This window comes from Anolis carolinensis, chromosome 2, assembly GCF_035594765.1.
Source record: "Anolis carolinensis isolate JA03-04 chromosome 2, rAnoCar3.1.pri, whole genome shotgun sequence".
In the NCBI taxonomy this organism is placed as follows: Eukaryota; Metazoa; Chordata; class Lepidosauria; order Squamata; family Dactyloidae; genus Anolis; species Anolis carolinensis.
The window spans coordinates 57,741,306-57,763,199 of record NC_085842.1 but is presented as its reverse complement, the minus strand read 5'-3'; the positions used below and the strand labels follow the sequence as shown (position 1 = coordinate 57,763,199).

General features: G+C 40.8%; 1 protein-coding gene across 5 annotated transcripts in view; it reads left to right on the top strand.

The window, feature by feature from the left end:
• rad18 (RAD18 E3 ubiquitin protein ligase) overlaps positions 1–21,894 on the top strand; it is a 154,768-nt gene that overhangs the window by 49,002 nt on the left and 83,872 nt on the right. For all 5 annotated transcript variants that reach the window (XR_010002558.1, XR_010002559.1, XM_062969758.1 and 2 more), the window contains exons 8-9: positions 15,148–15,224; positions 17,008–17,068. Coding sequence is in view for 3 of the 5 variants with exons in the window: in XM_062969758.1 (XP_062825828.1) it covers positions 15,148–15,224; positions 17,008–17,068 (138 nt within the window). In the remaining 2 variants the exon portion in view is untranslated. The remainder of the gene's footprint in view (positions 1–15,147; positions 15,225–17,007; positions 17,069–21,894) is intronic.

Genomic DNA, 21,894 nt, shown 5'->3' with positions numbered 1-21,894 from the left:
GTAGTCCAGTAATACCTGCCTACTCTAAATGAATTCAAGTATCCAGTTCCTGATGAACTACATCCAAGAGTATTGAAGGAACTAGCAGAAGTCACTTCAGAATCACTAGCAATAATCTTTGAGAATTCTTGGAGAACAGGAGAAGTCCCAGCAGACTGGAGGAGGGCAAATGTTGTCCCTGTCTTCAAGAATGGAAAAAAAGAGGACCCAAACAATTACCGTCCAGTCAGCTTGACATCAATACCAGGAAAGATTCTGGAACAGGTCATTAAGGAGGCAGTCTGCAATCACTTAGAAAGGAAATGCTGTGATTACTAAAAGTCAGCATGGATTTCTCAAAAACAAGTTATGCCAGACTAATCTTAGCTTTTTTTTTTCTATAGAGTTACAAACTTAGTAGATGCAGGGAATGCTGTGGATGTAGCATATCTTGATTTCAGTAAGGCCTTCGACAAAGTCCCCCATGACCTTCTTGCAAGCAAACTAGTCAAATGTGGGTTATGTAATGCTACTATTAAATGGATCTGTAATTGGTTAAGCAACTAAACCCAAAGGGTACTCACCAATGGTTCCACTTCATTTTGGAAAGAAGGACCAACAGGTTCGGTCCTGGGCTCAGTACTGTTTAACATCTTTATTGATGGCTTGGATGAAGGTTTAAAGGGTATGCTTACCAAGTTTGTAGATGACACCAAATTAGGAGGGATAGCTAATGCTCCAGAAGACTAGGAATTCAAAATGACAGATTAGAGAGGTGGGCCAAAACTAACAAAATGAATTTCAACAAGGACAAATATAAGATATGACTCTTCTGTGATTCTGTGGTTCTATGTGTATGACAGTTTCTCTTTGCATGCAAGCTCTTTGTGTTCAGTGGCTGGCAGTTGGTTAATTTTGGGATATTTAACTTAATTATATTTACATATTCAGAAGTGGAGGCAATTGACTGGTGCTCTACAATTGCTGGTGAAGCGGTAGTTCCAGGATCATAGAGATGGAGAGCCAGAAAGCTGCTGAAGTTACTAGTGGGAGATGAGGACACTTCCTACTTTTTCTTGTGTAATGAAGGGCTGCTTATTAAAGAAAAACAAAGGCTCCACTAGATTAATTGCTTCCCCTTCCATTATTATTGATGAAAACGATTTCCTAAAGTGTATGATTTTCGTTTAGCTTCCATTTTCTTATGCTTTTTTCAGTTGTGAAAGTTAGTGAAACAGAGGAGTTTTTTTATTTTATTTCGTGTCAAAAGCATTGCATAACAAATACATTTTAAAATGATGAAGAAAAAAAAAAGGAAATCACAAGCAACTAAATAGTTTTAGACCAAAAACAGGCAACAGCAACCGCATTGTCAGTAGCTTTAAGCAACTCCTCCTCCGTGCATGAGGCAGGACATTGTGGGCAAGCATACATATGCGGAGTTGTTTGTTGTGCTCCACAGTCACACAAGGTGGAGGGTTCCTCCAGGTAGTGCCACCTTGCCAAGTTGTCTTTAGATCTGCCCACTCCACTTCTGAGTCTGTTCAGGAACTTCCAAGTTGCCAGTTCTTGGTTTGTCCCTGGAGGAAGACCCTCGTGGGGGGCCATCCAGTTAGAATTGCCAGGTTTAGCTGCCCAGAGGGACACCCTTGCTGTTGCTGGAGGAACATCAAGAGGAGTGGTGGTTCTCATGAAGCCCTTCTTTGATTTCAGTCCGGTGGGAGGAGGCTGATAGTCATGCAGTGGGTGGCTTTCACAGTGTCTCTGACTCAGTATTGATAAATAGGTCTTCTGTTATATCTGAAAATAGATATTATATCCTTGAAAGGTTGGTATGACTCGAGAGTTACAGTGGAAAAATGTGATCCAAGGACTCAAGTATTTGTTTAAAGCAGAAGGGGAAGACAACCTGCCATTTTATCTCTCATAATGTGATTGTTCCATTAAGTCTGAGCAAGGGAAATGCCTATCCTTAAAATTTCAGCAAGAGAAATGCAGTGATTGAGTAAAAGGAATGATACTCATAGCGGCTCAGTTTGAAGGGAACAAAAAAGGCTCACATAATCTTCTAGCACTTCAGGCAGTTAGTGGATCCTCTGACTCTGGATGAAACCCCTCTTTTGACAAGCAGAGCTCTGTTTCGGAGCCTAAGAGCATCCCAACTGCTAGTAATCCCAACAGAGCTTTGCTAGATGAGACCCAATACGTGTCTAGTTTAAAACATGGTTTCTGGGAAGCCCATGGAGAGGAGAAAGTCAATCGCCCTCTAATACAGTTGTTTCCCTGTAGCTGGGGCATATATTAGGTGTCTTTGTGTCACGCCCAGGGCAACGAGAGCACTAAGAACCGACACACGGAGGCCAAAAACTATCTAATATCTTTATTATGGGAATATGTAAGAATAATAAAAACAAGTAGGAAATATAGTCCAATAAAAGACCTTTCAGGAAAGGTCAGAAATAGTCCAAAATTATATTGTCCAATATTTTATATTAGAGTCCAAAGATGTAGATCCAAACCGAAACACACTCTATTTGCAAGCAATAGAGTGGGGAAACATCCAAATTCCTTCCAAAGTTCAGAGTAAGTCCACAGCAAAATTGGAAACAAGGCTTGATACTAGAAGCAAGGTCCAAGGCTGGAAACAAGGCAAGATAGTTCTTGAATACTTGGCTAGACAAGGCAAGGCAAGGAACTGGAGTTGCGGACTTTGCGAAGTCCACACTTGGCTGGAACCACGAAATCACTCCCGAAGTTGATCTGTTGACTCCGCACGGAATTCTTCGTGTCGGGCACTTTTATCCCGGTTTCATTTCTCTGCAAAGCAGGTGTCCTGAACTTCCTTTCCCAAGGGAAAGGAGAACGAAACACATCTCCCTCCAGATGCGTTCCTCCCTAGAATTTCCCAGGGGAACATGGCTAATTAACGTCTTGTTTAGCTGCTATTCTCAAGCTCCTCCGAACCTGCTCTTTCTCGCCCCTGCCCGCCGCATAGAACTGTTTCCTGGGAAAAGGAGGGGAGGCAGTGGGAAAGGCCTGGTCAAGGTCTTCCTTAATGGGCTCTCGGGTAGAAACATCAACAACAGGCATCTGGAAAGATTCCGGCTCTTGCTGAGCTGGCAAAAATCCCCTGTTTTCCTCCTCATCAGCCACAATGGCACTGGGATTAGGACTCCATGGCCCATGGGACATCACACTTTGATTCTGACTAGTATGCATTGATGGTTTTATTGTCCTTGAATTTGTCTCACTTTCCTTGTTACCCTCTGAGTTAGCTGCCACTATCGCATCTTTGACCACAAATTCTAGTTTTAAGTAGGCAGAAGTAGTTCTTTTTATCGCTCCTGAATCCTTCATTGGATTGCCCTGGTTCTAGCATTTTGGGAGCAACATGGATCTTTTTCTCTCCACTTCACATCATGTATCATTTTTAAGTCTTCAATCTTGTTTTCCTTAACTTATTTGCAATTACTCATTTGCATTATTCCTACATTGTGCTAATAAGTATGGCTTGATAGATAAACAACTTTCAAGCAATGGTTTGTAAAATTTACTTGCTTTGCTTAATCATAAGTGATTTTCAAATTACTCACTAAAAAGAATTCATGAGGGAAATTTCTGGATCATCCAACTAGATCTGCTTTTGCTGGACTTGTGTGCTATGGCCATTCCTTCCAGTTTCCCAGTCGGAAATATTTCCATGCTATTTGCACAGTTGGATAATGTGGGAGAAGCCCTTGTTTCATACATGTTATCTTTGTGTAAAGCAGGGCTTCCCAAACCTTTTCCTCTTGTGACCCGTTTTCACCTGATACATTTTTATGTGACTCCAGGAATATAAGTATATAAAATAGATATTTAAAAAATCAAACATTTACTGATAATAAATCGGCATTTGCAAGGCTTGCTAAACAGGCTGATTTTCCTTTTTGTGGAGAAAAACTAAAGCATTTTCTGCAGAATCCACTGTAAACATTGTACATTGTTCTTAACAGATTTGTGTAAATTGGTGGCATTTAGAAACCTTTCACTTTTGCCAACATTTCTGCTACAAGTCACAGCAGTCAGGAAGGCTAAATGGTCCCTCTCTTCATGCACATTCTTTCAACATGGGAGTGTTTGTGTGAATCTCTAATTGTGATTAACAAATTTCAGGTTTGGATGTAGACCTAAACTGTGGTTAATTGAAGATGGACGAGTTAGCTTTTCATGTCTATCTTGCTGTGCTGGAGGGGAGAAATGGTTTAGCAATCTAGTGTTGTGTTCAATTCAGTCCCGGCATGCTTTTTTAAATAATATTGGTAGTCTAGTTGGTTCCCTCCAGTTTTGCTTTAGACAAGGACATACTGTTTAAGAGTTTAGTTATAAAACATGAGAAGACACTCCACCACTGGGTTTATTTCTCACGTCTTTATGGAGCTATTTCTTTACAAGGTACCAGATTCCTGATAGAATTCAGGTTTGAGTTTTGTTTTCCCGTGAGAGAAATACATAAGCCCTATAGTAACAGTGTCTGTAGTAAATGTTTAAAGCCAACAAATACTTTGTACAAACACAAACGTGATGTGTTTGTGATTCCAGAATGTTCTTGTTTTATAACATATAAATCCTCCTGCAATTCTGTCTCCCCTCCCCTCCAAAATTGGGCTATTTACTTTCTAGCAGACAAGAATAATTAAAATAGAAATAGGGAAGGGGAAACTATGACAGAAGAATTTCGGGTAATGTTAATTGGCAAGAGCACCACCAAGAACACTGGTTTCTATCATGTCTGGGGTTTATAAGTATTTATCTTCTGTATGGCAGTCAACCTACTATGTTTCTGTAAAACAAATCAAGTATACAGTAGAGTCTCACTTGTCCAACATAAACGGGCCGGCAGAATGTTGGATAAGCGAACATGTTGGATAATAAGGAGGAATTAATGAAAAGCCTATTCAACGTCAAATTTCATTATGATTTTACAAATTAAGCACCAAAAACATGTTTTACAACAAATTGACAGAAAAAGCAGTCCAAAACATGGTAATGTTATGTAGTAATTACTGTATTTATGAATTTAGCACCAAAACATCACAATATATTAAAAACATTGACTAAAAAAAATTGGCTACTAACAAATTGACTACAAATAAAGATAGAATTGCATTAAATGAACTTACAGTAGCAACATTGTTGGAAATTAAATCCATAAAAAGTTCAATCCTTGCTGCCTAGAGAAACAGCTGTGGATCGGGGTGGGAGGCAAACTGCGTTGGATGATCCAGAACGTTGGATAAGTGAATGTTGGATAAGTGAGACTCTACTGTATTTCTGTTTCACAAAAGGGGACTGAAATTGGCCTCTCAGGCTAAAATCTGATGTGCCACTTAAGTTGTCAAACTTTAATTCAGTGCAAGATATGCATGTAATGATTAATGAACAAAATAGTAGGCTGCATGAAAAGAAACTATTGTCCATTTGCATGTGCTGCTCAGGCAATGACCATGCAATTAAAAAAAAATACCAGTTTGAGCTGGATCAAGCTGTTTGAGCTGATGAGCTGATGTTTGAGCTGATGTTTTATTGTTGGTTGATTTGCTCTGTTGTTTTGTTCTGATTTTATACTGTTGTGTCCGGGTATGGCCCCATGTAAGCCGCCCCGAGTCCCTTCGGGGAGATGGGGCGGGGTATAAGAATAAAGTTATTATTATTATTATTATTATTATTATTATTATTATTATTATTATTATTATTATATCAGTTTTTAGGCATTATTTGCTAGCTGATCACAACTAGCTGATCACTCCGGAACGTCCCCTATCGAGTAACCGAGCTAAACCAGCTCCTTGGTTCACTGAGGAGCTGGCAGCGATGAAGCGAAAGAAGAGGGAACTAGAGTGCGTGTGGCAATCAGAGTATAATGAGTCGGACTGAACACGGCTATATTCCTATCTTAGGATATATGCCGCGACAATCAAAGCCGCAAGGAGAGTTTTCCTTGCGGCCAACATTGCGTCCGCAAAGAACCATCCGGCGGTGCTGTTCCGTGTTATCAGAGGGTTGCTAACTCCCACCAATCAAGGTGGGAGCCCTGATAACCTGGCAGCCCGCTGTGAAGCATTTGCTTGGTTCTTTGCGGACAAAGTCACTCTGATCCGCTCCGACTTTGACGAGAGCATCTGCTTGTCCAGTTTTGATGGATTCATTTCAATTGGTTGAGCTCGAGGATGTGGACAAGATCGTTGGAGAGGCAAGACCGATCACATACATCCTGGACCCCTGCCCATCCTGGCTGGTGAGAGAAGCCAGAGGGGGATTGGCTGAGTGGGTGAAGATGGTGGTGAATGCCTCCCTTAAGGAGGGCAAATTTCCAGCGAGCCTAAAAATGGCTGTGATCAAGCCACTGTTGAAGAAGTCCTCATTGGACCCCACTCAATTTGGAAACTTTTGGCCTATTTCCAATCTCCCCTATTTGGGCAAGGTCTTGGAACATGTGGTTGCCTTGCAGCTCCAGGGATTCTTGGATGACACTGATTTTCTGGATCCGGCACAGTCTGGCTTTAGGTCGGGGCATGGTACCGAGATAGCCTTGGTCGCCTTAGTTGATGATCTTCGCTGGGAACTGGACAGGAGGAGTGTGTCCCTACTCGTTCTGCTGGACCTCTCAGCAGCCTTCGATACCGTCGATCACAGTATCCTTCTGGGACGCCTTGCGGGGATGGGTCTTGGAGGTACTGTTTTGCAGTGGCTCCACTCATTCCTGGACGGTCGGTTCCAGATGGTGTCATTGGGGGACGCCTGCTCGGTCCCACAACTGTTGACTTGTGGGGTCTCACAGGGTTCTGTACTGCCCCCCATGCTGTTTAATATTTACATAAAGCCACTGGGAGAGATCATCAGGAGTTTCGGGGTGCGGTGTCATCTGTATGCAGAAGATGTCTAGCTCTGTCACTCCTTCCCACCTGTCACTAAGGAGGCTGTTCAGGTCTTGAACCGGTGCTTGGCCGCTGTGTTGGACTGGATGAGGGCCAACAAATTGAAATTGAATCCAGACAAGACAGAGGTCCTCCTGGTCAGTCGGAAGGCCAAACAGGGTATAGGGTTACAGCCTGTGCCGGATGGGGTCACACTCCCCCTGAAGGCTCAGGTTCGCAGTTTGGGGATCATCCTAGATTTATCGTTGAGCCTGGAGCCCCAGGTCTCGACGGTGGCTAGGGGAGCCTTCGCACAGTTAAAACTCGTGCGCCAGCTGCAACCGTACCTTGGAGAGCCGGACTTGGCCACGGTGGTCCACGCTCTTATTACATTCCGTCTAGACTACTGCAACACACTCTATGTGGGGCTGCCTTTGAAGACTGTTTGGAAGCTTCAATTAGTCCAAGAGTTGGCAGCCAGATTAATAACCGGAGCGGCGTATAGGGAGCGCACTACTCCTCTGTTACGCCAACTCCACTGGCTGCTGATCAGCTACCGAGCACAATTCAAAGTGCTGGCTTTAACCTATAAAGCTCTAAACTGTTCTGGCCCAGCTTATCTGTCCGAACGTGTCTCTTGCTACGATCCACCTCGAAGTTTAAGATCTTCAGGTGAGGCCCTGTTCTTGCTCCCGCCAGCCTCACAGGTGGATGAGAGACAGGGCCTTTTCAGTGGTGGCTCCCCGCCTATGGAACGGCCTCCCAAGCGAAGTCAGGCAGGCTCCCTCCCTCTTATCTTTTTGTAGGAAAGTTAAGACCTGGTTGTGGGACCAGGCCTTCGAACAACACTAGCAGCATTAAGTATTATAATGAGTGCTGGAATTCAATTTGATGGAACTCTCTCTCCCGGACTGTGGTGGAGGCTCCTTCTTTGGAGGCTTTTAAACAGAGGCTGGATGGCCATCTGTCGGGGGTGCTTTGAATGCGATTTCCTGCTACTTGGCAAGGGGTTGGACTGGATGGCCCATGAGGTCTCTTCCAACTCTACTATTCTATGATTCTATGACTCGTATTTTTAGATCTGATTGCGCCTATCTGCTATTTAGTATTGTATTTTATGAATGTTGCTGTAATTAATTAGTTAACTATTTTAATTGATTTGTATTATATTTTATATTTTTATATGCATATGTTTTATTGTAAGCCGCCCTGAGTCTCCTTATTGAACTATGTATTACAGGAGTAGACTATGTACAAGGGATGTGGAACCTCTTCAACAGAGCAATTCCTTCCTACATCTGCCTGATGATAATTCTAGTGAAGAGGCGCAAATGGGAGACTGGCATTATTTATTTATTTATTTATATCTTGCTTCTTTCCCACGAGTGGGACTTGTGGCTAAGGAAGGAGCCAAATGTCCTGATTCAGACTTTGGCATTCTCCCAGGCGATTGCAAGAGCACTTAGTGCTGAGCTCTTGCAGTTTGGTCAAGGTAATAAATCAGACAGAGATACAGAAGATGCACTTACCTGGAAAGGCTTGTCTTCAAGGGACCATGCAGGAGAGAAGCCAAAGCTAATCCAAAACAGGTTAATCTGCCAACCAAGATTCCCAGAGTCATGCAGGGTGATTAGCCATTCTGAGCTCAGGGATCTGAACCAAAGTTGCAGGAATATGCAGCAATGGTAGAACATGGATGGTTATTTCCAATAAAGACCATGGTTCAGAGCTGTTTCTTAAATTGGCTGTTTCCAGTCGATCTTGATTAAAAGAGCTGCTTTTGTGTTGGCAAAGGCTTTTATGGCCGGAATCACTGGGTTGCTATGAGTTTTCTGGGCTGTTTGACCATGTCGGTCCGAACGTGTCTCCTGCTACGACCCACCTCGAAGCTTAAGATTGTCAGATGAGGCCCTGCTCGCGGTCCCGTCAGCCTCACAGGTGCGGCTGGCGGGGACGAGAGACAGGGCCTTTTCAGTGGTGGCTCCCCGCCTATGGAACGCCCTCCCCATTGAAATCAGGCAGGCTCCCTCCCGCCTGTCTTTCCGAAAGAGGACAAAAACGTGGTTATGGGACCAGGCATTTGAGCATGAGTAGCAGCAAAAATGAGATAAGAATATATGACCTACTGACAGACCCCACATGAACATGGAAAGCGCCTTAAATGTATATTTAAATGTATAATTATGTATATTTTAATGGATATTCTTAATTTTATTGTAATTTTTAATCTTGGTGGAGTTTTAAATTTGACAACTGTTTTTAATGTGTATGTTTATATTGTAAGCCGCCCTGAATCCCCTGATGGGTGAGAAGGGCGGGGTAGAAGCGATGTAATAAATAAATAAATAAATAAATAAATAAATGTTCCAGAAGCATTCTCTCCTGACATTTCACCCACATCCATGGCAGGCATCCTCAAAGTGTGTAACGTCTGTTGGAAACTAGGCAAGTGGGGTTTATATATCTGGAATGTCCAGGGTGGGAGAAAAAACTCTTGTCTGTTTGAGGCAAGTGTGAATCCTGCAATTGGCCAGCTTGATTAGCTTTAAATAGCCTTGCACCTTCAAAGCCTGGCTGCTTCCTGCCTGGGTAAATCCTTTGTTGGGTGATGTTAACTGGCCCTGATGGTTTCCTGTCTGGAATTCCCCTGTTTTCTGAGTGTTGTGCTTTATTTACCGTCCTGATTTTAGAGTTTTTTTAATTCCGTATATCATGTATCTGTGGACAAGTCTACATAGGGACTGCAAAATGCAGTGCCTCAATACAAATCAAGGAACATGAAAGGCATGGATACTCCACCACAGACATCAGAAGAGCTGCAAGACCAAGAACAGCCATGACAGTAAAGTCAGGAAATGTGGTGTCTTCCATGCACATGTATCTAGAATGTTAATGACAAGTTACTGAAGCTTATCAAGAACACAGGGCAGTAAATTTTCTTCTGTACCAATGATGCTGCAAACAGCACTTTTGATCATCTGTACTATGAAGTCCTGGGCAGGACAGAGAAGAGTTTAGAAGCACAATGATATTCTCACCAGTTCTACCAGTGAAAGATAGAGGAACACACTGCAACAGGTGAATGACTGGCTACACTGGCTATTAACAGGAAATGTTTGGCTTCCGGGAATACTGTCTGCAGTTCTTAGATGAAAGACTACTGGCTACAGATGGAATGCAATACATTAAGACTGGGAAGAATGTATTTGGCAAATGTCTGTTTAGATTGAAACATTTCACACTTGTTTACAAAATATATCTAGGTGACATTCCAGATTGGAAAACCTAATTACTTCTATTCTTATACTGACTTGAAATATTAGGATGAAGTTTATATGCAGCCTTATTAATATCAGTTGATAAGCCCTGGGGAATTCCTCATCCATAAGACAACCACACACCTTAGTTTGTGGCCCACTGAAAGACCCTTCATTGCATTTCCGCAAAATCAGTCTTACTGAGGCAGTGGTAGGGTGCCTTGTGCTTGTTCGCTGTTCTGTTTGCTGTATTTTTGTTTATGGAGAGTGACCATGCCATTTTAATTTGAAATACCCTTTATTTCTAGGGTATTTTTGGCAGAGAATTGCATCTTAGTTAATCCTTAACTGTGACAAGTTTTCCTTGTGCTCGTTCTCATTGACTTTTCTTTTTAGCTCCTTTTCCCTACACTAGGTACACTTCCATCATACCAGAAAATGTTGAACTTAACACCATGCATTGCTTCCCCACAGCCAACTCCTTTTCCTTGTGGGTTTTATCTTATTTAGCGTGAGTGCATGATGGCAAACACAGTCAAATCAACTATTTGTAAGCTTCTGTGGAAGTCCATTTGACCAAAGGGTAAGGAATAAATGTAATCAATCAGTTGATAGGAAGCTTCATGTGGGTAATACTCTAGGTCTGAATGAAGTTCAGAGAAGTATCCCTTCTTACCGGTATTTGTTATTGTTTATTCGTTCAGTTGCTTCTGACTCTTCGTAACCTCATGGACCAGCCCATGCCAGAGTTTCCTGTCTGCTGTCATTGCCCCCAGTTCCTTCAAGGACAAGCCAGTCACTTTAAAGATACCATCCAGCCATCTTGCCCTTGGTCGGCCTCTCTTCCTTTTTCCTTCCATTTTCCCCAGCATCATGATCTTTTCCAAGCTTTCCTGTCTTCTCATTATGTGGCCAAAGTGCTTCATCTTTGCCTCTAATATCCTTTCCTCCAGGGAGCAACCAGGCATTATTTCCTGGAATATGGACTGGTTGGATCTTCTTGCAGCCCAAGGCACTCTCAGAATTTTCCTCTAACACCACAGTTCAAAAGCATCTATCTTCCTTCGCTCAGCCTTCCTTATGGTCCAACTCTCGCATCCATAGGTTACTATGGGTTACTATGCTTTCACTATGCGGACCTTCGTTGCCAGTGTGATGTCTCTGCTCTTCACTATTTTATCGAGATTGGCCATTGCACTCCCAAGAAGTAAACGTCTTTTGATTTCCTGGCTGCAGTCTGCAACTGCAGTGATTTTCGTGCCTAGAAATACAAAGTCTGTCACTGCCTCCACGTTTTCTCCCTCCATTTGCCAGTTATCAATTAGTCTGGTTGCCATAATCTTGGTTTTCTTGATGTTTAACTGCAACCCAGCTTTTGCAATTTCTTCTCTCACCTTGGTGATAAGGTTCCTCAGCTCCTCCTCACTTTCAGCCATCAGAGTGGTATCATCTGCATATCTAAGGTTGTTTATGTTTCTTTCAGCAATTTTAACTCCAGCTTTGGATTCGTCAAGCCCCGCACGTCGCATGATGTGTTCTGCGTACAAGTTGAATAGGTAGGGTGAAAGTATGCAGCCCTGCCGTACTCCTTTCTCAATCTTGAACCAGTGTGTTGTTCCGTGATCTGTTCTTATTGTGGCTACTTGGTCTTTATACAGATTTCTCAGGAGACAGATAAGGTGACTTGGTTTCCCCATACCACCAAGAACTTGCCACAATTTATTATGATCCACACAGTCGAAGGCTTTAGAACAGTCAATAAAACAGAAATACAGTAGAGTCTCACTCATCCAAGACTCGCTTATCCAAGGTTCTGGATTATCCAAGGCATTTTTGTAGTCAATGTTTTCAATATATCATGATATTTTGGTGCTAAATTCATAAATAGAGTAATTACAACATAACATTACTGCATATTGAACAACTTTTTCTGTCAAATTTGTTGTATAACATGATGTTTTTGTGCTTAATTTGTAAAATCATAACCTAATTTGATGTTTAATATGCTTTTCCTTAATCCCTCCTTAATATCCAAGATATTTGCTTATCCAAGGTTCTGCCGGCCCGTTTAGCTTGGATAAATGAGACTCTACTGTAGATGTTTTTTTGAAACTTCCTACCTTCCCTCATTATCCAGTGAATATTGGCAATTTGGTCTCTCATTCCTCTGCCTTTAAACCCAGCTTGTACATCTGGCAACTCTCCCTCCATGTATTGCTGGAGTCTACCTTGCAGGATCTTCTTATTAACCATCCCTTTTTATTCCTGCAGAAGATAATCTCTGAGAAAAAGGGAAAGTGAAGATGAGCTCAGCATGGCCCAGACTGCTTGAAAAGCTAGCCACAATCTAAAGGGAAACAATTTTTCAGGCATTAAAAACTTGCTTTGTTTAAATCTGGGATGTGAATATGGTTTCTGAACTTTCCCAGTTCAAGAAACTAATGGTAGTAGTGACTTAACCTTTTCATGCCCTCTGTCTGTGTACCGCTTATAATTTATACGGATGTTCCATAAAGTCAGTTTGTACCATGCAAACCAGAAAGTGTTAAGTATTTTGGTCAAAATGACCTATGTATCCTTTTTTCTCTTTCTTTTTGAACCCTTTCACTTTCCCTTATTAAAATCACCTGAGTGCAACCAGTACTTGGTGCTAAAAGCACAAAACTCTTACTGCTGCTTCACAAAAGATTTCAAAAATTGATATTATTAGGAGATGCTAGATTTTTCTACCTACACATATTAAATGAGCTAGTGCTGCGTTCCAACCATCTGGTCTCTTTCTGATCCTTGTGATCCTGAATTAAGCAACCTTATTAAAAGCTGTGTGATTGTTATTTGGTAGAAGTGTTTGCGGAACGGAGATGGAGTAATACAGCTGACGTGAGTGGGAGAAAATTGGACACATATACAGTCACATACGCACTTATATCCATCTTTGTGCCTCTCTTTAAATTGAAGTGAGAGTGGAATTATCTTTGAGCAAGCTATTTTGAAAGGTTTATAGCCTGTGCTTTGGCACGTTGCTATGAAATGCTTCCATCCATGTGCATCATTTGTAGAACTACCTGGATCAATGCAAAACATCTCAGTGGAAAAGCCCTGCTTCTCAGCTGCTGCAGTACAGGGCAAGGCATTTGACAAATAAGAATAATAACTTTTGTTTAGGGGAAAAATGTTGATCCCCTGTCTGTTGCACTGGCTTTCAGAATTGTAATATTACACTTCTTTGCTCAGATCTTTGAATCTGGTGATAACATTGGGAATGAGTAGGGAATTAGGCATACAGCAAAGAAAACGCAAATACAGTTAGCACTCCACATTTTGTGGTTTTCACTTTTGCAGTTTGATCATTCATGGATTACATTAATATGTTTCCTCTTAAGAATCTCTAGGTCTTCAAGCATAATTATATGGTCAACTTCCATCATAAAATTGCATTGGATCTATGTGTTCCTATAGAAAACACTTCTCTAGACATTTATAGATCTGGTGTGATTCTGTGGTCAACTTCCAAAAGATGTTTCTTCATGTAAAAAGTGTTTTTTGAATTCATGTTTTTCCACTTTTGTGGGCGTCCTGAGTCCCTAACCCAAGCTGGGCCATTTGTTTTTCCTTGGTGCTGCATGCTGGGCCCAGCCAGTTGGGCCAGGCTGGGATGGAGTGCTGGGCCAGGAGGGAGGGAGGAGGCATTGTTGGGGGCAGGGCAGGCCTGGGAGGGGCGGGGCTGGGATGAGCCCAGGAGGGGGTGGGGTAAGGGGCTGGAGGGGCAAGAGGCAGGAAGGGTGGGGCCAGATCACCCTCTGGCTTTCCTCTTAGCATAAGGAATCCTTATGCTGGGAGGAGGTTTTGGAGCTCCCTCAGATTCAGTCGGCTCGCTTCGTCCTAACGAGAGGCAGGTAGCAGGTAAGAGGGCTTTGGAGCTCCCTTGGCCCCCTCCCCTGGGCAAGGCTTCTCCCGGTATCACAATGGGGCCATGCCTCTCCTGATGCTGGAAGAAGGGAGAGGTAGGCAGCGGGCCAGGGCGCTTTGGAGCTCTTCAGTCCCTGCCTTCCTCCTCCTTGGAGCCAGGCTTCTCCTGGCATCAGGACGGGGCCACACCTCTCCTGACGCAGGGAAAAGGGAGAGGCGGGCAGCGGGCGAGGGGCTTTTGAGGACCCTTGGCTCCTGCCTGCCTCCTTCCCTGGGCTGTGCTTCTAGCACCAGGACAAGGCCACCTGTCCCATCCTAATGCTGGGAGGAGAGCCTGAGGAAGGCACGCAGCGGGCTGAGAGCACTCTAGAGGGCTCCCAGCCGCTGCATGTTTTCTCTCATTCTTTTGGCATAAGGACGTGGCGAGCCACCACATTCTTATGCCCAGAGGATGGGGAAAATATCGAGGGCCAGGCATAAATGACCAGAGGGCCGTATCCGGCTCGCAGGCCTTAGTTTGCCCATGCCAGCCCTAACCCCAGTATAAGTGGAGGGTTCAATATAAATGTTGTTTTTCACTGCATTTCTGTTTCTCTCTGGGATTGCCTTTTAAAATGATAAACATCTAGAATTCCCTGAAGAAAAGTCTCTTAGAGCTTGTTAGAATTACTTCAGTTAATGAAGAATTCTTCCTGGGAGACAGGTGAAGTTAGTTAGCTTGTAGATTTTAACAGTTTATTGTAAGACAAATCTTAGTCCCAAACTGGGAAAAAGTAGGATGCTGATGCTGGCGGCAACAACACTTGTCATCTCAACTCCTTTCACTTTTTCCTATTGACTTATTTTTGTCTGCTACTTAGGTCTTACTTTCCCCAAACTATTGAGATACGTCTCCTCTTTCTCTCTCCACTCCCCATTCCTGTCTCCATCTGTTAGAAGATGTCTTATTGTAGTTCATAATGTATTTTCATTTGGGACCACCATGTTTCATTCTTTACATTTCAACATAAAGATTGAATATACTCTCATGAACGTTTTATGGTTGGCTATAATAAGACCTCCTGTTGTGTTGGACTGCTGTTTATGGTGCTTGTTTATTCCAACAGTGGCTGAAATAGTAAAAGAGCTGGAAAATACTGAGAAGACTCGAGTTCAGCTTGAATCAAGTACATCTAGGGGAGGAGTAAGTAACTTTGATTTGAAGCCTAGTCAAGCAAAATATGTATTTCTGTTTAATAATAATTAAAAATCCACAATGTGCAAAGTTGATGGTTAATTGAGAATGTTTTTATCCTAATAAAGTGGAATTAATTTTACCCTAAATGTGTTCAATCTATCCGGGATGAGGTGATGACAGCCCTATGAATAGAAGAATGACCCATTAAACATAGGCTCCGCAAGGGCTGCTTAGGAGAGGTACATCCTTGCTGGTCTCATTTTTGTGTGCCAGTGTAAGAAATCACTGTTTGCCAGTGATATGGTGTAATCTTTTCTGTTAACCTTGATGCTGTTTTCTTTGAGATGTTATTATTCTTCAAATTGAATAATCAAGTGCCATAGCTACTACCTTTTGACTTCCATTTCATAATTTTTAATAGCACTGGATGGTCCTTGCATTGTGTGCGTATGTGTGCATGCTTTGCTTCAGAAAGGGAAAAGAAATAAGGTTTGCACAAGAACACATTGAACAAATCACAAACACCTCAATAGAAAAAGTGCTTGTATTATTGCGCAACAGGCAGGCAATTTTGTAAACATGAATAAACCCATCTTTACACATCAAGACAGCTGGTCTCATTGGGGATGAGTATTTTAGTCAAATTCCTTTATATTGCGGTTTTTCCAGTCTGCATGTTAAGATATATTGCTATGCCAGAACCTTGTTTTTCTTGTGTTCTGTTTTAGATATTATCACAGCATCTAATAGAGTAGGAATACAACTAAGCCTTGAGTATAAGTACTTCTTTTGCTTCCTTATTAACACAAGATATGTGCACTTACAGACATTTTTGAGCATCATCTGCTGCACAGCCTTAGAATCTTGTCTCAAAAAGAACCACATTTGCCTGTAATGTCATTCTGTCTGGCAGAGTCAGCTTTAATAGCAGTTGAAAGGTTTTTTTTAAGGTTTATGAATGAAATCTGATAGTAGATTGAATTCACCAATTTATTTAACAATACACCAGGTTTTACCCAGAATAAACTAAATTTATATAGAATTCTTTCAAAAATATATGAATTGATAGCAATAGATCAACAAAGGGCTATGTCATAAGTGTCAACTCCAAAATAAGGAGAAAACACTATTTTGACATTATATCCATCACACTAGTTTGGTGTTGTGGCTGTTGTCATATCAGAAGAACCTGTTTGGGCATATAGCTCAGAATGGTTTGTACGTGTTTAACTTCAGTTGAACACCAGGAATACAGCACATTTTCTATATTTAAGCAAACTTTTTTCAGCATGACTCTACCTCCTGTAGACCTTATAGTCCCTTTTTGACTCTTCTCATTTGATTACTTTCATTAAAATATTAACTCTCAAGTTTCCTTGGTAAATTGTATCCACTTAAAATCGGGAAATACTCTTACTGACCTGGATAAATATTTTATCAAAACCATTTATTGTTTTGTTCTAACAAGGCATCCCCCCCTTAATATATCAAAATAATTTTTTTCTCATTGTAAATTGAGGGGGGTCTCTTGAAGCGCTGGCAGCTTTACTTAACATAGAAAAAATAACTTCTCTTTAATTAACCCAGTGAATATTAAATGCTACCAGGTTGGTGGAATACAGTAGGAAAGAATTTCTAAAATGCAGCTGTTAAAATGCAGCATTGAGGGGAATGGACAGATAAGCTATTTTTGGGTTTCAAGTTAATTATCTCTGAAAATCTTCGGTGTGCAGTATCTTATCTTTCATCTTTTCTTCATTAAAAAGTAATATTTGTACTCCTGTTGCAGATCATGACATTTACAAAGAACCAGACGGAGAATGAAATAGATGAAATTCATAGCAATTATCGTGAGTAATACACTAATTTCATATGCATTTGGGAGGGGGAGAAAAAAACCCCTCTTCAACTTTTGGTGGTAAAATGCTTGCACCTTCCATAGCCATCATTGTTCTTGAATGCTATCAGGCCAAATGAAAGGAAGGAGAAAAGAGCATTAGTAGGATTTGAGAGAGCCAAGGTTGGAAACCAGATCTCTTCTTTATCCTTCTTCAGCCCCATTTCCAAACGATTGCAAATTGTTTTAGGAGGCATGAGGCTCTGACATGTTTTGATTGCCAAGAATTGGATGCGTGTGTCATGTGGAGTCTAGGCAAGATGTTAAAACAAGTAGAACAATCTGGATTTTATTTACTTCGGATTTACTTGATGTGATCTGTTCCCCAATTTACACTGGATGGATAGTTTATTAAATTAGTAATTTTGTCTTCGAGTCCAAAGGTCAGGTTGACATTATATTCGACCCAGTGAATAATGGTTTACATTTTTCTCCTTTACTGAAATATCAGATTTGCATTGTAAAGCTACCTTAATTTGGAAGGCAGGCAGAAATAATGTTTCACAATTTGGATGCATAACCATGGTTTTTGCTGATGAGGAGTAACTCAGCTGAATCACAGTGTAATGACTATGGGGAGCTTGTGGACATAATACGATCGATTCAAACTGTATTGAAAACATGGTCTCTTATTCCATCTCAACTGATTTTACTTGTTAAGAGTAAGTCATCATTTGTTCAGTAAGTGTATAAAAACACAAGGTTTGGAAATCAAAAGTATGCTATGTATGGTCCTTAAGAATGGAATGGCTTTTAGGTCTTTCTGTGATTGAGCCACTATAAGATTGCTGTGTTTCCATTTCTTCTGTGTTGTACTTTAAAATCCTTAGGAGAGTGCTAAATGATAAAACTCCACCTCTTTTGCCCCAAATCAAGTCAGCATATGTTTCCAAAGGGTCATCGTGAGTTCCTCTATGAGGGAGAGAGGGCAGGATAGAAAACAAAGTAAACAAGTAAATACATCTTGAGTTTCTTTGAATGTTTGTTAGTCATTTTGATTTCATACTCGGTGAAAACACTGTCATGATTTTAGTTTTTAAAAGTCATCCTTTTTCCAAAGTGGAATTTTAGGGCCAATTGTTTTTCATTATACAGTTCATTACTATTTCACAGATGTAATAGGGCATGTAACTTGACTAACAAAATGTGAGCTTCACTCAAATCCTCATGTAATGTTCTGAAACAATGATTATTAGAACTTATCCTTAATTGCCTAACCAGTGAGGGAAACCCTGATGGTGTTGAAGTATTTATGGTAATTTAAAAACAGACTTGAAAGGTAAAATGCTTCAGTCAGGGACATGGAAGAGGGAAAACATGATTAAACTGAAGAATGTACAAACAAATCAGGCTAGTAACCAACATTGTGTTCATTGTGAAGTGGGGGAATTGTGTTCAGAAAATGTGTTTCTTTGTCTCATCAAAAGATTCATCAACCAAATTGGGTGAAGACGCCAGTAACTATTAATTCCTAATTGAGGAGGCCTGTGCAATAAACATTTATAATTTTTGGATACTTGGTCCATGTTTGGAACTAATTTCAGTTGTTTATCCCAACTCAAGTAGGTTAGGGCTAATAGTTAGATTTACAGTTTGTTCTTTAATAGAAAATAAATTGATATGTCTATCAATTTATTTGCTACTAAATAAATTGGAAAATTAAATTGAAAAGATGCTACTTAAAGGGGAGTAGCATGGGAAGTTATGTCCATCCATGTCATTTGGAGTTGGAGAATGATTGACGTTCCAGATGCTTTTGACTTCAACTTTCATTAACTCAATCCAGTTTGGGGAGTAGTGAGGAGCCAAATTATATTGCCCTTCATTGATGCATCTATTAGGTTTTTGCACGGATTCAGTTTGGTCGGTTCCCTTCGGCCAATCCGGCTTGTTCAGCTGGCCATAACGGTAAGGGCTCAGCCACCATGTTTTTTTTTTTTTAACAAAATGGTCATGGCCCTTGCTCTCCAACTATTTAATGGGGTGAGCATTTCCATTGCTCTCAATTGCGTCCTGGCTCTAGCGAGGTGCTTCAGTCCGATTGCCTTGCCGCTTGTTCTCAGCTTTATTTTTTGGCTTAGCTTGGCCTCTCTCTAGCATTGAATCTCTTTTTATTTTCCTTTATTTTCTTGATTCTTTTTATTTAGTGGGATTGGGAAAATGTGGGGTGGGTGGGTGGGGTGCATGTGCATGTTTGGGGACTTAGGAGAAAGAAAGAGCATCTCTTTGCTCTTGGTGTGCTTTTCTTTAAAAATATTCGGGTGGCTCTGAGAGCCTTGAGTCACTCTTTAGCTTCTTTTTTTCCTCTCTTTCTCTCCTTCAGAAAATACTTTTAAAAGATAATAATAATTCATCCGAAATGCATAAGCCTAGTACCTGTTACCTAACTGATGTGGATTGCCATCTGAATGTGAAATGGGGCTGTACTATACCATAGTATCTGACCTACAGACAATTAAAATTGAGGTATTTGCTATTCCTCCCCCAGATGTTAATATTATACTAAGGTGTTACACTCAGAAACACAATATTATATTCAATATCAAGATTTTACATGTTACAGGAGTTGAGGGTTGAGTAAATATCAAGAGGATGGTTGGAGACCTTCAGTGGTGACCACTTTTATGTCTCCAGTCCTACATTGTCTGCCACAAATGTCCCTGGATTAGGAGAAATCTGAAAGAAGCTGAAGGTCCACTTCTGGATTTGAAAAACAAGAATTGTTTTTATGTTAAACAATGCAGAAATTTCTGGAACTTATTTAAGTGGTGAATTGTCACTTCAAGGGGCTTCCAGATGAGTCGACTCACTTGTTTTTTAAGCTAGAAGAACAGGTTTAGTATCATATTTTTCTCACTCCAATCTAAAATGTTTAAAAGCGTGTTTGAGATGGAAAGGATTGGACTGTGATGACTTGGAAGAGATTTGTCAGAGGACTTTTTGTTTGTTTGTTCTCGCTACCAGGAATGGCAATCAAGAATCTAGCAGCTATTTTATGTGGAGCCAGATTTTCACAGAAGTACCTTCCTTGGCTTGTCAGTTAGTTGGAGATTTTCTCAGATAGAAGGATGTTTGCTAAACTCTGCAGTGGTTGCTTGAACACGTATAGTATCTCAAGGGGGTGGAAAGAACAGATTTGCCTGTTTCTGATTCTGGCATTGCTTTACAGAAGATAAGAACACTGGCTTTAAAATTGTCTTTTATATGCATATTTATTTAGAAAAACTTTTAGAGCTTGACATTATGAAGCTCACACTATACTGCATACATAAACTTGAGTTTTCAGCCAATTATTTTTTCAGCCTATCAATGCCTTTTTACACATATATTTTAAGGGAGGGGGCCCCAAGGGATTTTAGAACACAGATATTTGTGAGGTTTAAAGTGTAGATTTTCCAATATAAATACATTAGAAATTATGGTTCTTGAAAATGATGGAATAACCTTCAATCTAAATCAATTTTAATAGTTTATCTGGTTTAATCCAATACGATGTGCTCACTTTAAAAAAGTTTTTCCCTTTCACTTATTTGAAGTCTTCTGGGCCTCTTGGTGTTCTAGCAACAAACATTACTGTTATTGCTGAAATTTCTTTTTAAAAGATTTCTCCCTGAATTAATGTTAAAACTTTTCCCAGTTTGAATCATTCAAGCTTAGTCTTGGGGGCAACAAATGGAATAATTTCTAAAAACATGGAGCATTTTCTCCTTCTGAAAGGAAGGAGAAATGAGAATGTTACATATTGTTTTGTGCATATGACAATATTTATTATTGTTATTGCTTTTGGGAAAAGCTCCATTGCTACCAAAGATTTCTGTAGAGGATGGACAACACAACATTCTTCGCCAACATTAGCTTTAAATACATGTAAGACCTGGTAACTACATGGCCACAGACAAGCAGCAATCCAAAAACTTTGTTTTTGTGGCTGCCACAAACTATGTTGAATTGGTTGAGACTCGATGAGATATTCATTGAAGAACTATAGCAAAATGTGCTGCAGGATGCCACACAAAAACAAAGTTTTTGCAGTTTAATAAACCTTTTCCATGTTTTTATGATCGAACCAATTAGGAAATGACATTTATAACCCAGGAACAAAAGCTGTTATAAAAGGGCCAAGGATCTTCTTGCCGTTGTTAATGCCATGTGTACTAGTCAAGAACTGTAGGAAACTATAATATGGAATTATTTGATGAACTTGTACATGATGATAAACAATTGTTTTTGTTAGGAATGGCTTGTTTAAACCATACTTTACATCAGGGGTCCCCAAACTAAGGCCCGGGGGCCGGATGCGGCCCATCGAAGCTATTTATCCGGCCCCCACGGCACAAGGACAGAAGCGGGTTGGGCTAACTGACCCAAGGGGTCTCTTCTTCTCTTCCAACCCTTCTTCTTCTTCTTCTTCTTCTTCTTCTTCTTCTTCTTATTATTATTATTATTATTATTAACATTGAGGCTGGGTGGCCATCTGCCAGGGATGCTTTGCTTGTGTTTTTGGTGCCCAGAGGCAGAAGGGGGTTGGACTAAATGGCCCAAGGGGTCTCTTCCAACCCTATTATTATTATTATTATTATTATTATTATTATTATTATTATTATTAACAACAACAACAACAACATTGAGGCTGGGTGGCCATCTGTCAGGGATGCTTTGCTTGTGCTTTTGGTGCACAGAGGCAGAAGGGGGTTGGACTCAATGGCCCAAAGGGTCTCTTCCAACCCTCTTTGATATTGTTGTTGTTGTTGTTGTTGTTGTTGTTATTATTAATTATTA